The sequence below is a fragment of the Carcharodon carcharias genome, chromosome 11, assembly GCF_017639515.1.
Source record: "Carcharodon carcharias isolate sCarCar2 chromosome 11, sCarCar2.pri, whole genome shotgun sequence".
NCBI lineage: Eukaryota > Metazoa > Chordata > Chondrichthyes > Lamniformes > Lamnidae > Carcharodon > Carcharodon carcharias.
Genome location: NC_054477.1, coordinates 127261279 through 127277612, shown reverse-complemented (window position 1 = coordinate 127277612; position 16334 = coordinate 127261279). Strand labels below are relative to the sequence as shown.

At 41.3% G+C, this 16334-nt stretch overlaps 1 protein-coding gene across 2 annotated transcripts in view; it reads right to left on the bottom strand.

Moving 5' to 3' along the window:
- Window positions 1-16334, bottom strand: part of abcc4 (ATP-binding cassette, sub-family C (CFTR/MRP), member 4) — a 516215-nt gene that overhangs the window by 34985 nt on the left and 464896 nt on the right. For both annotated transcript variants that reach the window (XM_041199134.1, XM_041199135.1), the window contains exons 27-28: window positions 11250-11339; window positions 6263-6435 (exon numbers count right to left, since the gene is read on the bottom strand). In XM_041199134.1, the coding sequence (XP_041055068.1) occupies window positions 6263-6435; window positions 11250-11339 (263 nt within the window). The remainder of the gene's footprint in view (window positions 1-6262; window positions 6436-11249; window positions 11340-16334) is intronic.

Sequence of the window (16334 nt, the reverse complement as noted above, 5' to 3'; positions counted from 1 at the left end):
AAATCTTTTCTTTTCTTAATAAATGTTTAATTTAGTTTTCTAAAAACGTTGAAGTCACGGTAGTCTTATTACTTCTGAATTCTGGGCATGCATCTCGAAATAAAATACAAATACAAAACAGCTGTGACCAAGTGATCAATTTTCCCTCATGGACTTGATCCGCCTGGCACACATCATCTGCCATATCATAACAAATTTGGGGGCTCTTTTAGGATATTTGAAATTCCTTGATTCATTTGGAGTTGGTGAATCTTAAGGCTAGGGATACGAGAAGCACTTTGAATTCAGGAGTTGGGTGTGAGGTATTTTTAAATTGGTGAGACTGCAAAAATGGCTGCATCCATGGCTACATCTTTTTTGGAAGTAGAAGATAGAACTCTGATTGGGTTACAAAAAGTATCTACTGGTAAGCTAACAGAGTTGGCAGATAAGTTACAGTTGAGATTACCTGTAGGGGCAAGGAAATCAGGCATAGTTGAAGTGATAGCACAGCATTTAAAGTTGGATGGGATACCTGCCACTACTGAGTTACAGCTGGAGGTAGTGAGACTTCAGTTAGAAATGAAGAGGCTTGAATTTGAACAAGCAAAGAAACTGAGAAAATTTGAATTGGAAGCAAACAAAAAGGAAAAAGAATTAGAAATGAAAAAAAATGGAACTAGAGGCAGCAGGAAAAGAAAAGGAAAGAGAAAGGGCATTCCAAAGGGATTTGGCGGAAAGGCAAGAGAAAGAAAAAAGACAGGAAAGGGAATTTGAAATTGTAAGGGACATATCTTTTTATTTCTGTTGGACTGTTGTAAAGAACATATCTTTTTGTTTTCTGTTGGACTGTGGATTAGAATTACAATGGCTGCAGTTTGAAAGATATGTCCACTGGAACAGGATGAGAGATATATACAATGTTGCAGCCCTGGAACAGAGTGTGCCATGAAAGACAGGGTGGGGCCGGAAAGGAGTCCTGGACTAAGGGAGCTGCCTGGCAACAATGTTTTAATTGGCTCCTGACTGGGTGACCAAGTTTTTGTGTGAGGACAGTGTGGAAGAATTGCTCCTAGCTTGAAAGGAATAAGACCTAAAACCTCTTTCTCCTGTGTGTGGAAGATTCCGGTCATTCCACAATAAAAGCTAGCTGGATTTTTCTCCCCATATCTCTATAACCTGCTCTCTCTGAAAAGAGAGCAAAGGGGAAAATCAATGAGTCATTGAAAGGCAAGTGCTCAACCAGTGAACTAAATACTGAAAGTGCTGGAAGACTGAAAGCTTCTGAAGTTGTGGTGGTCTTACTTTTTCTGAATTCAAAATAAAATACAAATTGCAAAACAGTTGTGACCATGTGATCAAGTTTCCCTCATGGATTTGATCCGCCTGGTACAAATCATCTGCCATGTCATAACAAGTGGCAGAAACATGATTGCTCTGATGGCCTTTACCTTGGTGGCAAAAAAGTCCATGTGCTTCCTGCACTTGTTAGTGGTGAAGTTGGAAGGGATTGTGGAAAGTGATTCAAGACTGGTATTTCAGAAAAGAAGTTGGAGGTTCCTTTGGCTCCCAGGGTGATCCTGGACAAGCGTATAGTTTTGCCAGAGGAAAGCGAGGCCGACTAACACATCATGTGGTCCAGCCAAATCTTAAAAGGCTGGACCAGTTGTACATTGATTTACCCAAGTCTGGCCATTTGGACCCAACACCATCAGACTACAAGATAGGCTATAAACTATAGAATAGTTTGTTAAAAGTAACAAGAATTTACAATAAATAGATAAGTTTATAGAACTTTGTTATGCCTCCTCAATACAACACTAATAAATGGCAAGACATTTAGTTTTCTCGATAATGTCTAATTTTGGAAATGTCCTTAAATTAACTTATACGTGTGATTTCATTGTACATGAGTGTCCAGCCTCAGAAGCTTTGCTGTAAGGCTGTCTGAGATATAAGAACCAATGTTACAATGGAGAGCCTTGCCCTCCAGAATTTTGTTAAATTAGTCCTTAGGTCTCCATCACCTTCAAAGTTCAACTAGGAAGAAGAGGATCATATATGTATCTTTCAAAATCAAATAAAGCTTCTCATCACATGCAGGATTACAAACAAAGAGAACTTCTGCAGACAAAGGGTCTATCCTCTGGAAAGTAAGTACATTCCATCCAATAGGTATTAGATGCCATTTATCACTTGGCTGCAAACTATATTTGACTTGATTGAACCCATGCAGAAAAAGCAGTTACCATGAAGTGCTTCTGGTAAGATCAATCAAATGTTTTTTCCAATAACATGGATTAAGATGTGAAAACAAATTTGCCTCATCCTAGTAGGTTTGTCTCCAGGATTGTATACTACTGTTTAATGAAGTGTGCATCTCCAAAACTAGATGATTCAAGACAAGCTTCTTTAAATCAATAAAATGCAACAAAGGTATAATAAAAATATACCACATGCATACAGGCTGTTTTGTCACTAATATAATTTGGAAATATGGATCAGCTTCTATTGTACGTGGACAATACTAAGCTCCAGCTTTCTGCCTCCAACATTGACCCAATTGCTGTTGCTACACCTCCCAAATCTTTGTAAGTCATCCTGATCCAGGCAAATCAAAATATCTTGCAACTCCAAATCCAGTTCTCCAACTCCAAGGGTTCTCAAATGGCTGATAAGTCCAATGCATGATCTTCAGACTCTGCCAGATGTGGGGCAGGTGGTGTTGAAAGGTTGGGTAAATGGGTTGTTTGGAAGTTTGTGTGCGCCCTCTGACTTCGTCTCTGCATATTCCTGACAAAATCTCTTGATTTGTTCAATGCTTTCCTGAATTAGCCTTCTCCATTTTGGTGGGTCACAAGCCAAGGTCTCCTATGAATCAATGGGTATATCTGACCTCTTCAGGGATGCTTTGAGGACATCCCTAAAATCATTCTGCTGTCCTCCTGGGAGTCTCCTGCTGTGACTGAGTTCCAAGTAGAGCTGTCACCTTGGGAATCTGGTGCCAGGCTTATGAATGACATGTCCCACCCAGTGAAGCTGGTTTTGAGTGATCAGGTCAGAGGCTAGGAATCCTGCAACGAATAACTCACCTCCTGACTCCCCAAAGCCTGTTCACCATCTACAAGGCACAAATCAGGAGTGTGACGGAATACTCACCACTTGCCTGGCAAGTGCAGCTCCCACAACACACACGGAGCTTGACACTGTCCAGGACAAAGCAGCCCGCTTGATTGGCACCACATCCACAAACATTCACTTCCTCCACCACCGATGCACAGTAGAAGCAGTGTGCACCATCTACAAGATGCACTGCAAGAATTCACAAAGGCTTCTTTGACAGCACCTTCCATACCCGTGACCACTATCACCTAGAAGAACAAGGGCAGCAGATAGATGGGAACACCACAACCTAGAAGTTCCCCTCCTAGTCACTCACCATCCTGACCTGGAAATATTCGCCGTTCCTTCACTGTCACTGGGTCAAAATCCTGGGACTCCCTAACAGCCCTGTGGATGTACCTACACCACATGGACTGCAGAGGTTCAAGAAAGTAGCTCGCCACCACATTCTCAAGGGCAACCAGGGATGGGCATTAAATGTTGGCCTAGCCTCTGAAGCCCACATTCCGCGAATGAATTAAAAAAAATCAGCACCTCAATGTTGGGCAAGTTGGCTTGGGAGAAGATGCTGCTGTTGGGTTACCTTTCTTGCCACTGTATTTGGAGGATCATGCAAATGCACTGCTGGTTTACTTCTCCATTGCTTTGAGGTGCCTGCTGTAGGTCGTCCAAGTCTCCGAAGCATGTAGGAGCTTTGAAATGTCTCGAACATGACCTGCCATAACAAATTCCCTGTTTCTCCAGTGGGATAAGGGGTAAGACCTCATGTCAACAACCCATGGTCCAAACACTGGCACTTGTTCAACTACGTTACTGTTTGAGCAAGGGATTAGAGAGAAGTCCACATCACCCACGCCAGGACAGATACTGCTGACTGCTGGTCTGATCACTGCCTTATCTGATCTACCAACTCCACCAGCCTGACCTCCAAACAGCAGAGGCAGCAGAAGCAATGCCCAAGAAAATTAACTTTGAAGGCCTCAAAGGTCCCGTCAAGGATCCCTTCTAGTTCAGTGCCTCACTGCCAACCTCTCAACCTCTAGGCACCAGAAGTTAGTGTATCCATAGTAAAGTCCACCATAACAAGCACCTGCGAAGGGGTCCTTGGTCTCTCTACCAGGAAACAATGTGACTGGCTTGATGAAAATGACCAAGGGATATAGGATCTAATCAAGCATAAGCACAGAGCTTTCACTGACTGGGAACTCCATTACAGCTGAAGAGAAAAGAACCAGTCCTATAGGTGGCTGAAGGCAGTGATACAGCATAAAACCCTGACATAAAGAGTAAACAGTGGGTTGAATGAGTGTGGGAGATCCAACAACTCTCAGACACCAATGACAAGTGTGGTTTCTTCAGTACTGTCAAGCACTCAAGGGCCCAAACTGCTGAGAGTCAAGCATGGAGGGGGACTCATCAAGGACACGGAGGCAGTAAATGCAAGGTTTTATCCTCATGAAGTTCTGTGCTTCTTAACTTCACTTCCAATATGCAGAAGGTTGCACATATCTGTATTGAACTTCATTTAATACTAATTAGTCCAAATAAAACTCCTGTTGAAAATCCTTTGTATAATCTTGGCTGGCTTATTTGAATCCACGTTTCCTCTCCCTGGCTCAATGTCATCTTCAAATTTAATTACTATGGGCTGTAAATTGAGATGTGTGTGAGCATGTGTGTTTAATATATATAATAGGGAGCGAGAGAGAAAGGGGTTTGGGTGTTGTTTTCAGACTGTGAAATGTCAAACTTTAGCTGAAATTTCAGTTATTCTACATTTACTATAAATTTCAACTAAGGCGCTGTACATACATTGCATAAACTGGCAATTGAACATGAGTTCCAACCAAAAACTTTGATCTTGTGTGATCTTTCTTATTTAAAGGCTTCAGAAACCCTTCATTTCACGATCTAATTTGAATCTCTTGAAATGCTTTTAACTTTTATTCATATTGTTAAAAATAACCAGGCTATCCAATATATATATGCTACTTCACAGAACCATAAGAATAATTTTTCCCAGGTTTGATTCCTGGCCTGCATTGTGTATGCTGACTTCAACCAGGATGGCAATTAGGATATAAATGCAAACTGCAGCACCTTTGGGCTAGGGAAGGGAAAATAGTTCTCTACTTTGGTTGTTATGCAGTGATCCTTATTGGAAATGCTTGTTTTGCTTATCGAATAAAAATGCAATCAGGCCTGAGGGTAATGGCCCTGGTTCTGGCACTCAGTTCAGTCAAGGCACAGGCATGGTCACTTGGTGCTGAGAACCTTGGGACCAACCCTCAGCTCAGAATCAATGCGTTCAATATGTGATCAGGAAAATGTTGAGAATAAATAAATAAATTGCACTCTTTCTTTAAAGATCATTTTAGAAATCCTATAAAACATTTAGTATGATTTTTATACAGCCCTTTCATTAAAAAAGCAATGCACAATGTCCTATAGTGAAGAACTAGTTCACATTGTACCTATTCAAATCCCATGCTGACTAAAGAAAGAACCTTTGTGATACTCACTTCAGCTGGTAGAAATGGGTTAAAAGTAAGTTAGAATAAATTTCATGGGCCGAGTGGAATTTTCCAATACTCTACTTCTTCAAATTCCTATGACTTTGTTATGTAAATGGGTTACAATTAATCATCTTATCACTCGACTGTTCATAGTAAATTAAACTTGAGTATTGTTTACACAGCTAAAAAGGTTACAAGACTTTAAGGAAATACTCTGTGAAATCCTGATGGACAGTTACTGACTCTATAAATTTCCACTATAGTTTTGAATGGCACTCGTGGAGTCTTATAGGATTTATTCCAGCATCTACTTCTTTAAAAAAGGCTACTAATCCACTCTTAGATAGGTTAAAATACACTGTACTTCTAAGCAAGTTTAAATAATAATAGAATTACAAAGATGTGGCAGTTTTTCTGTCCAGTGTGTAGTGTTTCACAAATGCTAAAATCAAAATATCAATTAGAGTAATCCAACTCAAATTACAATACTGCAGCTTTTAACTATGTGTCTCTATCTTCTTTGATGCTGATTATCAAAAAGCCTGGTTTGAAGGTATTATTATCAATACACTCTCTTAGCAGCATTTACAGTGCTGTTATAACATCAGTGTATGATCACTTGTACGAGAAGTGCAGGTCATTACCGAGGATCCACATTTGCCGTTGCTTCATCGATGATAAGTATTTTACTTTTTCTGAGAATTGCTCTGGCAAGGCACACTAGTTGTCTTTGTCCAACGCTGAAATTGGAACCAGCTTCAGCTAGTTCTGTCATCATCTTACCTGGCAATTCTTCAACCACCTCCTTTAGCTGCACCTATGAAGTGAATCATACAATGTAATATCATAATATTAATATCAATTTAAAGAAGGTCAAAGAGTATTTGCAGTGCAGTTTACTTTTAACCTTTACACAACTCCTTGAATTTGAAAAGTAATACAATATTGTTTACATTTGCTCAATAAAGGTCAGAGTTCCCAGTACTGGGGTAGTGGGATTTATTTTTTCATTCTCGTCCCATTAAATAATAGTTATTGGGACCATAGGCATTAGAAATAGAGCTCTGCTGATTCATAAATAACCTCCTGCTTTAACAAAAACAAATATCATAATCAACTTTTATCTCAATAAAAAATGACTAAAAGTAGCAGCTTTATGCCCTGTATGGTTCAATAAATTGGGTTAAAAGTGAGTCCAGTACACTTCAGTCAATGCTCATAAAATCAAAGGTCTGCAGTATTCCTTTTCTGATCTTCAATTGCACAATGGCCAGCAACCTCTGTCCTCGGTGAAAGAGCAACATCCAACGTCAGACAAGCCATAATGCAGTATCAGATAAAAGGAACTCTGTAGAGGGTTCTGTTCCTCAATTTGGCACCCAAGGGCCATTCCCACCGCTATCCCGGACTGCCATAGTTTACCTGATAATTCAGGAAGTAATATGAACTGGAGCAGACAAAAGGGAAAATGTGGCAAAATGCGGGGTGGAGCGGGATGTAGGGTCTGAGGTAGACGACTGCCTCACTGTGCCAACCTTATTTTCTCAATCTCCCTTCTCCAGCTGCTTGCTGCTCCAACCCCATCTATTGCATAGGGAAGGGTGAAGGCATGGGTTCCAAGACCATTTCCCTCACATCTGCTCCTGTTCCCACTGTTTCCTGAACCTCTCAGATAAACCATGCCAGTATCTCTAGGCCAGTGATGGGAATGGTCACACATGCGACAAATGAAGGGATTGGATCCACTAGAGACTTCCTTTCACCTGATCACTTCCCAGGTAAAGTCCATGGGAGGAGGAAAACACTGTTCTGGGGCAGGGCAGGACAGGACCAGAATGTCCATACGATGTCATATTCAATATGCTGGAAATGCCGCACTGTCTGAAAACAAACTAACATAGGTCAAAGTCAGCATATAACATTACCATAGGTGTGATTGCATGGTTTGTGTGTAGGCAGTGGGGTAGGAAGGTTATGCAGGAATCTCGTACTGGGCAATGAAGCCAGCAAGTTATGGATGTACAGGCCCTGATGATTGCATTGACAGAGTCTCATTTAAATAAAACACAAAAAGGTCCAGCTTGACACCCAATCAGGGTGTTTGGGGAAATTTGGCTGCTGATGGGATCCTGTGGGAATGGTCCCAACAGTCAGTGACAGGAGAGGATTCCACTGAATCATGTTCTTGTGGGGGGATGGGGATTATGTTTTTAATGTAGCAAACAGGCCACGCTGTTGATGGCAAATCCCCAAAAGATTGTGGGGATGCTGCTGCTGGGAATTCCTCAAAGATCAGCAGAGTGGGTTGGGGGGCCAGCCAAAGAACTCCTTGTAGGCCGGGGGGTGGGGGAGAGAGTGGGAGCATTCTCACTTCCCTCCTCAGCTCGCATGGTACTCAAAAACAGGCTCACTCTTAAAAGTTACCTGGTCTTCTTATGGCTAGTCAGTTCCTGCTTGTTGTGCTGCTGTTGCCAGGAATCAATGTTGGACTCTGTCTGGATGGGCCTAAAATTTACATTTCTGTGCCAATGACATCATCTAGCTTTTCGATCTTAAATAGGTTTGGAACATCGCTGTTAATATTATGGCAGCCAGCAATGCAGTGGCTTGGAGGTGAGAGCTAATTTTTTTAGGATTTTCACCCCTTTCAACTTCACCTTGGCCATCAGGGTGGCGGGGGGAGGGGGGTACGTGGTGGGAGTTGGATTTAAAATCGAGATATGATTCTGCACTTCCAGCAGAAAGCTGCATTCAATGTTAGCACAGCATGAACTGGGGCGCAACACCATGGCCTGAATTTTCAGGATGGTGGGGGCTCGACTGCCTGACCGATTCCAGTAGGCCAGATGCCATTTCATGCTCTAACAATCATTGATTGGCATAAGGCAGGACTCCCGCCCGTCACCATAAGGAAGTCCTACCTTGAATTGGCCAGCGGCTCTCCAGTCCCTCCAGGAACATCGCTGCAGTGGCCGGAAGAGGCACTAAAGAGAGCTGCCTAGAACTAAGTGCTGGGAACCAGAGGAGAGGTAAGTGGCAGAGGTCCCAGGGTGGGGAGGGTAGGGAAGGCCTGGGGGGTTGTGAGGGGGTGATTGGGATCTCGGGGGATAGGTCGGGCAGGAAGGAAGGTCAGGAGGTCATCTGGCATTAAGGGGAGTCAGAAGGAGGCTTCTGAAGGAGGTGCCACCCCCTTCCCACCCGAGATCAAACTCTGTGCGTTTCTGGGTATGCCCCTTGATTTGTCATTTCCTGACAGCCTAAAAATTGAGGCTGGGCTAGAAAAGGCCCTTAAGTGGCAAGGGCAGTCTTCCCGTCTGAGGCCCTGCCCACCCTAGTGTAAAATCGCGACGGGGTTGGGTCGGACGGGATCCGGGATGGAATCTCTGAACCCCGCAGAGAGACAGTGTAAAATTCTGGCCTGTAGCTCCAATTCCTCAACCTATGCTCTTATCCAATGATAAACTGATCGAAGCATTCAATCATCCCTCATACTTCAAACCTGTAAATATGAAAATCCACATCCAGGGATGGTCTGTATCAATTCAACACTGATTGCAGCATTTATATTGTCAAATTTGGGTACTGAGATCACTTCAGGGCAAAATAGGTAGAGAATCAAGATTTGCTTTCCTTGGAAGGGTTGACATCTGTTAAAACTCCTTTCTTTTATATAACCAGATGGAGTTTAAACAGGCACCAATAAGATGAAAGAGCAAAACTTTAACAAGTTGCACAACCAAATTGACTTTCTATTGGGGAGAAATTACACATTGTGATTAAAAATTCAATTTGTGTCTTTAAATGTCAAATTGGAAGGCTTCTATGTGATGTAGCCAGAACATTCTTCAAGTATTACCAAAACCTTAAAATGCTGTTGAGGAACTGTTCATACACAAAGCCACAAAAAGGCTTTTATGAGAATGAGAAGATAGGGCATGCTATTCCCCTTAGAGTGAAGTTTTGGTGCCATCATCATCATTTTTGAAGAGTCTCTTCCACTCTTTAAATTGAGCCCAAGGACTACAGAAATATTTTGTCTCCTATAAGGATATATATAATGAAACGCACATAGCCACAATTTTGATATCATCATTATCTTTCTCTGCATCAATGAAAGCTAGGTTTTATACTCCAATGAGCAGAACACTCAAAGTAATTTTGTTATGACTGCAGTCAAGCATGGATATTTACAGCATCGACAACAATACCATGTTTTGAAGTACTACAGAACATAAAATCAGGACCATTTTAATTATTTCTGACTTTTTACTGTGGATAGGTTTTCTTTAAGTAGTGAGTGCCAACATGATTAGATGTACTTTATACAATGTTGGGTGGTGGCTATGACAGAAACTCAGCTTTCCGTCCATATTTGATAAGATTTTAGATAACCAAGCTAAAGACAAATTAAAAAGAAAATTAACTGTTTTTCTCCCCTAAGAAATTCCTTTCTTCTGTTGTTGCATAATAATTATTTGTCTGACTCAGTCAAAGAACTCACTTTGTTATGCATGGAGCTGTTAGTTGCATTGCCTCCTCGGATGATAGGACACATATTTAGAATGTAATTGCTGGTGGTGGGGAGAGGTCATTTGTTCTGAAAGCGTGATCATCATTAAGATTATACAAAAATGACAGTTTTTTTCATTTAAAAATGTACTTTTAAAACCCAGAAACAAAAACAGAAAATGCTGGAAAAACTGAGTAGGTCTGACAGCATCTGTGGAGAGAGAAACAGAGTTGACATTTCGAGTCTGTATGACTCTTCTTTCAGGACCTCGAAACGTCAGCTGTTTCTCTCTCTACAGATGCTGTCAGACCTGCTCAGTTTTTCCAGCATTTTCTGTTTTGGTTTCAAATTTCCAGCATCCTCAGTACTTTGCTTTTACTTTAAAACCCAGACTTGCTTTGAGAGTCAAATATCCTGTTTTATTCTGTTTTCCCTCGTGTGAAAACTAAGAGGATGCCATGAGGATCACTTCTCATGAAATCTTCACAAACGTATATTCCAAGAACTACTAGAACTGCAAGGATTTTAGAATGCTGAAATATGCTACTAACAGGGAGCTCTGCAGGAGGTCAATTTAATAATATATTGTGTATTTCTACTTCAGTGCATTATTGCTTGCAATTGTAGCAGAGTATCCCTTTGTGCCTTATTATTCTCTGTCTTTGGAAATGTCAGAAAGATAGAAAGAAAGAGGGAGCGAGAAATGGATGTGGTTATGGGGTGGAAGGGGCAGGTGGAAAAGGAGGGGTGGCAGTCGAGTGAGAAGGAGCAATGCTGCAACTCTCGACTCCACATTCATGTATGTATTTTTGAAAGCCTTCGTGGTGGCACCCTGCAGTCCCTTTAAGAACCGCTCACTGTCCTGGTTTTCCTGAATGCAGTCGGTGCATACCCCCGGCTCATAATGAATGTGTGCTTCTTGCCTGCCATATTGAAGGTCGAGACCGTTCAGCACCCAAAGCACAGGCAGCCTTCTAGATTTCTTTACAAATTGCACTGGTAGATTCATAACTTGCATAATGCAAACATGTGGGAGCCAAGTACACTTTAAAGCAACTTATAGGTGTTTAAAAACCCTACTGTCTGTAAAGTATATTATGGTTTCCCAATCCAGTTCCTACCTCTTCTAATGCATTCCACAGTGCTTCATCAGTGTGTTCATCAAAGGGATCCAGGTTCTTCTTCATGGTACCAGTAAATAAAACAGGGTCCTGATAGCAAAAAAAAATTGTTTAGGTTTCATATTTTCTACTGATGGAATTGAAGGGTATTTTCTCTGGTTTCTATAAGGTTCTCAAGTAAAATTAATTTTGAATCTCAACTTTTCAGCTCCAGCACAAAACTACTGACTCTGTATTAAAGTCTAAATGAAAGGTTACAAGAATGAATGGTGTCATCAACCTGAAACTTTAACTGTTTCTCTCTCTGCAGATGCTGCCTAAACTGCTGAGTGTTCCCAGCATTTTCTATTTCTATGTAATAGTCAGGACTCGTTTAAGAATTAAGGCACATCATTTCACCAGCACAACACAGGAACTTTACCCTTAGCCATGACTGACCAATTTCAGATGAATGTCAAAAGTTTTGTTTCATGTTTAGCCTCTTATTATACCTACAAGTGTGAAACTGCTATTTGTTAATTAATGCTAACAGTAACTGATAAGACAATGTAGTCTAGTCAGTGTGTAAACTGGAGAGGATACTTAAAAAAAGTTTTTTTTTCTAACATTTCTAAATCATCCCTCATTCAACTTTGAGCAAAAATATAAAGATTTTAAACACGCACAAATTATGATGGCCTTTACATAACAGAACACACATAAAAAGTTCATCTATTTTTATGAACAATGTGCATGGCTAATAAAAAACTGATGTCGACTGGATATATATTTGGATGTTCTATCTGTTCCTTTCAAAGGAACATGACTAGTTTGTATCTTCCCTAAAATAGCTTTCATTTTTCAGTTACTGTTTTACCATGCAATCACTCTTTTCAATCTACCTGTGCTAGATCCCTTCTTAAATCACCAAATTGGCTCTTCTCAACAAAATTACTAATTTATCACCTTCTTGCATTTCACTTGCACTTCCCTCAGTTTAGTTTACTGCATTCGCTGCTCCCAATGCAGTTTCCTCTACATTGGAGAGACCAAACGCAGACTGGGTGACCACTTTGTGGAACACCTTTGGTCTGCCTGCAAGCATGACCCAGACCTCCCTGTCGCTTGCCGTTTCAACACTCCATCCTGCTCTCATGCCCACATGTCCGTCCTTGGCCTGCTGCATTGTTCCAGTGAAGCTCAACGCAAACTGGAGGAACAGCACCTCATCTTCTGACTCGGCACTTTACAGCCTTTCAGGCTGAATATTGAGTTCAACAATTTTAAATCATGAACTCTCTTCTCCATCCCCACCCCCTTTCCGAACCCCCTTTTTTCCAATAATTTATATAGATTTTTCTTTTCCCACCTATTTCCATTATTTTTAAATGTATTTTCATCCATTGTTTTATCTTTGCCTTTTAGCCTATTTCGATCACTTCCCCCATCCCACCCCCACTAGGGCTATCTGTACCTTTATTATCACATTCCTTGGATAATATCACCAGCTTCAGCACCTCTTTGTCCTTTTGCCTATGGCATCTTTTTGTTATCTCCACCTATCACTGACCCTCTATCCAGCTCTACTTGTCCCATCCCCTCCACCCCAAACTAGCTTATATTTCACCTCCTTAGTTCTGTTGAAGAGTCATACGGACTTGAAACGTTAACTGTGTTCCTCTCCGCAGATGCTGTCAGACCTGCTGAGTTTTTCCAGGTATTTTTGTTTTTGTTTTGGATTTGGATTTCCAGCATCCGCAGTTTTTTGCTTTTATCTTAGTGAATTTCCCCTGATTTGTCCCATTAGTGGCCAGAGGGCAGGCTGGGCAGGCTTTTGAAGCTGCTCGGCCAACAGGAGACCCTCCAGTTTGGAAGTAGCTGCAGCTTGCAGTTAAGGTAACAGAGAGAGAGGGCGTCTCCATCTTGAGCCACCGCCTTAAATGTTTTAAACTTTTAAATTAAAATATGGAACCAGTAGCTGGGCCATCACTGTGAAGAGGGAACCCCTGCATACAGCGGCCTTTGGCTGCAAATGTGGCCAGAAAGGCAGCAAGGGCCTCAAAGCCTGACTGGAGTGCTAACCCTCCTGCCCCCAGTTTTACACCCACCCACCTCTGTATAATACAAAAACAAAAATTGCTGGAAAAACTCAGCAGGCCTGATAGCATCTGTGGAGAGAAAGACAGAGTTAACGTTTCGAGTCCGTATGAATCTTCTCCAGAATTGAAGCTAAGTAAAAATATGATGAAATATATACTGTTTAAGGGGGGTGGGACATGTGAAGCTGTATAGAAGGCCAGTGATAGGTGGAGACAAAGGAGAGATTGCAAAAGATGTCATAAACAAAAGGTCGAAGGGGTGTTGATGGTGTGATACTAGCTAAAGGAGGTGCTAATGGTGACATTAAGAGTAGAAAGCAGAATGAACAAGTGGCAGATGGCCCTAGTGGAGGTGGGGTGGGGGGAGGGGATGGTGTGGGAGAGAAGATTGAAATAGACTAAAAGGTGGGGATAAAACAATGAGTGGAAATTTAAAAAAAATAGAAATAGGTGGGGAAAAAATATATATATAAAAATTTAAAATTAAATATTTGAAAAAAGGGGGATCGAAAAGGGGTGAGGATGGAGGAGAGAGTTCATGGTCTGAAGTTGCTGAACTCAATGTTAAGTCTGCAAGGCTGTAAAGTGCCTAATCGGAAGATGAGGTGCTGTTCCCCCAGTTTGTGTTGAGCTTCACTGGAACATTGGAACATTGCAACAGGCCAAGGACGGACATGTGAGTATGAGACCAGGGTGGTGTGTTGAAATGGCAAGCAACAGAGAGGTCTGGGTCATGCTTGCTGACAGACCGAAGGTGTTCCACAAAGCGGCCGCTCAGTCTGCGTTTGATCTCTCCAATGTAGAGAAGACCGCATTGGGAGCAGTGAATGCAGTAGATCAAATTGAGGGAAGTGCAAGTGAAGTGCTGCTTCATTTGAAAGGAGTGTTTGGGCCCTTGGATGGTGAGGAGGGAGGGGGGGGGGTGGTGCGGGTGGAAGTAAAGGGGCAGATTTTGCACCTTCTGCGATTGCATGGGATGGTGCCATGGGAGGGGAAGTTTATATAATATGTCTATTTAGAATTGTAACATCATGTTTAATCAATACATCCACACCACCTCCTCTTGCATATCTGTGGTTTGAATGGAAATACCATTGCACTCTTGAGAATGAAAATCTATAAATACAACAAGAGCATCCACTGAAGGTGAAGCCACGTAGAATTCAACAACAGGCTGCAATAACACTCCTCAAACCATGCAGTCCTCTGTGTGCAGCACATTAGGAAGCCCAAATGAAGATACATGACCTATTGATGGATTAATAAGATAATACAAAGAAAGATGCAAAAAATAAAATCTACAAAAACCAATAGAATTTTAAAATACAGAAACCTTTAGAAAAACATAAACAAAAAGGGCAGGCAGAGAGGCAAAGAGAGAATTATAGGTAAGTATTGTAGCAAAATACAAATGTAACAGGAAGACATTCTTATTTTTACAACAAGAAGGTTTTGAAAGAAGAAATGAGATCCCTTAAGCATTGCTTGCGTGCGAGTCCTAGGCGGGCTTAAAGAAAAATTCCCTTGAATGGATGCTATATACCTGAGGGTGCTAAGTTAGATGAGGGTCAGAATCCACAAAGTACTGACAGTCATCATGAGAGCATCAAGTAATGTAGGCGAGATCACACTGGATTGAAAACAAGCTAATCTCACATTTCTTTTCAAGAAAGATGATGTAAGTAATCTACTGGCTCATTAATCTTACATTGATAAGATGGTCAAATGATGAAAATAATCAGTTGAGGAGGATCTATAGGAAAGTTGCCTAGTGTTTTCACATACTGTTGGAAGGGACAAAACCTAACTGAGGAATCTTGACTTTTTAAGAGAATACTGGAAATGCACAGACCATTCTGCATCTGTAAAGAGAAATGATAAGTCAACATCTTGCATGTAATCTCTCAACACCAAAAATAATAATTTGTCTTTTCTCTCTACAGATATTCACTGATCCAATGCAAACTTCCAGGATTTGTTATTTATTATATCCTTGTGTACTGATCTGCTTCACCCCTAAAATTTATTTAAACGACTATTGTAAATAAAGTGTTACTAATTAATTTAACCCAACTGCTCCAAATGATTTAAAGAGGTAAAATAACAGAGGTATGGTTACATTAAGGAGGGTCTAAACGGAAGAGAGGGAGGTGGAGAGGTCAAGGCTGTTAGGGGGCATTTCCAGAGCATGGGGCTAGCTGGTTTAAGGGAGAGGGTATGCACAGGAAGCCAGAGTCAGAGTAAAGGAGGGAAGTATGTAGGGCTGGAAGAGCTTACAGAGATAATAAGGAGGGACAAAGGCATGAAAACAATGAGAATTCTAAATGAGTCACTGGGTGTTTGGGAGCCAATGTAGATATGTGAACAATGTAGGTAAGTGAAAGATGAATGATTGGGACTTGATGCAGGATAGGATGTGGCCAGCAGAATCTTGGATGAACTGAAGTTTATGGAGAGTGAAGGATGGAAGCTCAGTCAGGAAAGCTGGTTGACATGGGCAAGGTTGAGGGCTTCAGCAGCAAATCTGCTGAGGTAGGAGTGGAGGTAGACAATATTTTGGAGGTGGAAGTTGACAGTTTTTGTGATGGAGGAGAAATGGGATTGGAACTCCAAAATTAAAAATAGTAGCGAGTAGGCCACATCTAACTTAGATTTTAAATCATTTAACTCTCCCTTCATAAGCTTCATAGAAATATTATTTAATAGATATGCGAGGATGATCTATTTAAAAGCTGCAATTTAATTGCAAAGTTTGTGCTGCTTATAAATTGAATGAGCTCTGCCCACACAGTTTGTGAAATCACTAAGTGCCTTTCAGTAAGTGCCTGAAGACCGTGTCGACTGTATAACTCAGCACTAAGTCTACTGCGAATAAGATGATAACGCTACAGAAATATACAGGCTGAATGCTCTTACATACAAAATCCATTCTGCACAACCAGGCAGACAGAGGGCAAAGAAAAAGGCAGTTAGTCTCAGAGATCAGGGAGGCTTCCTATTATGATTG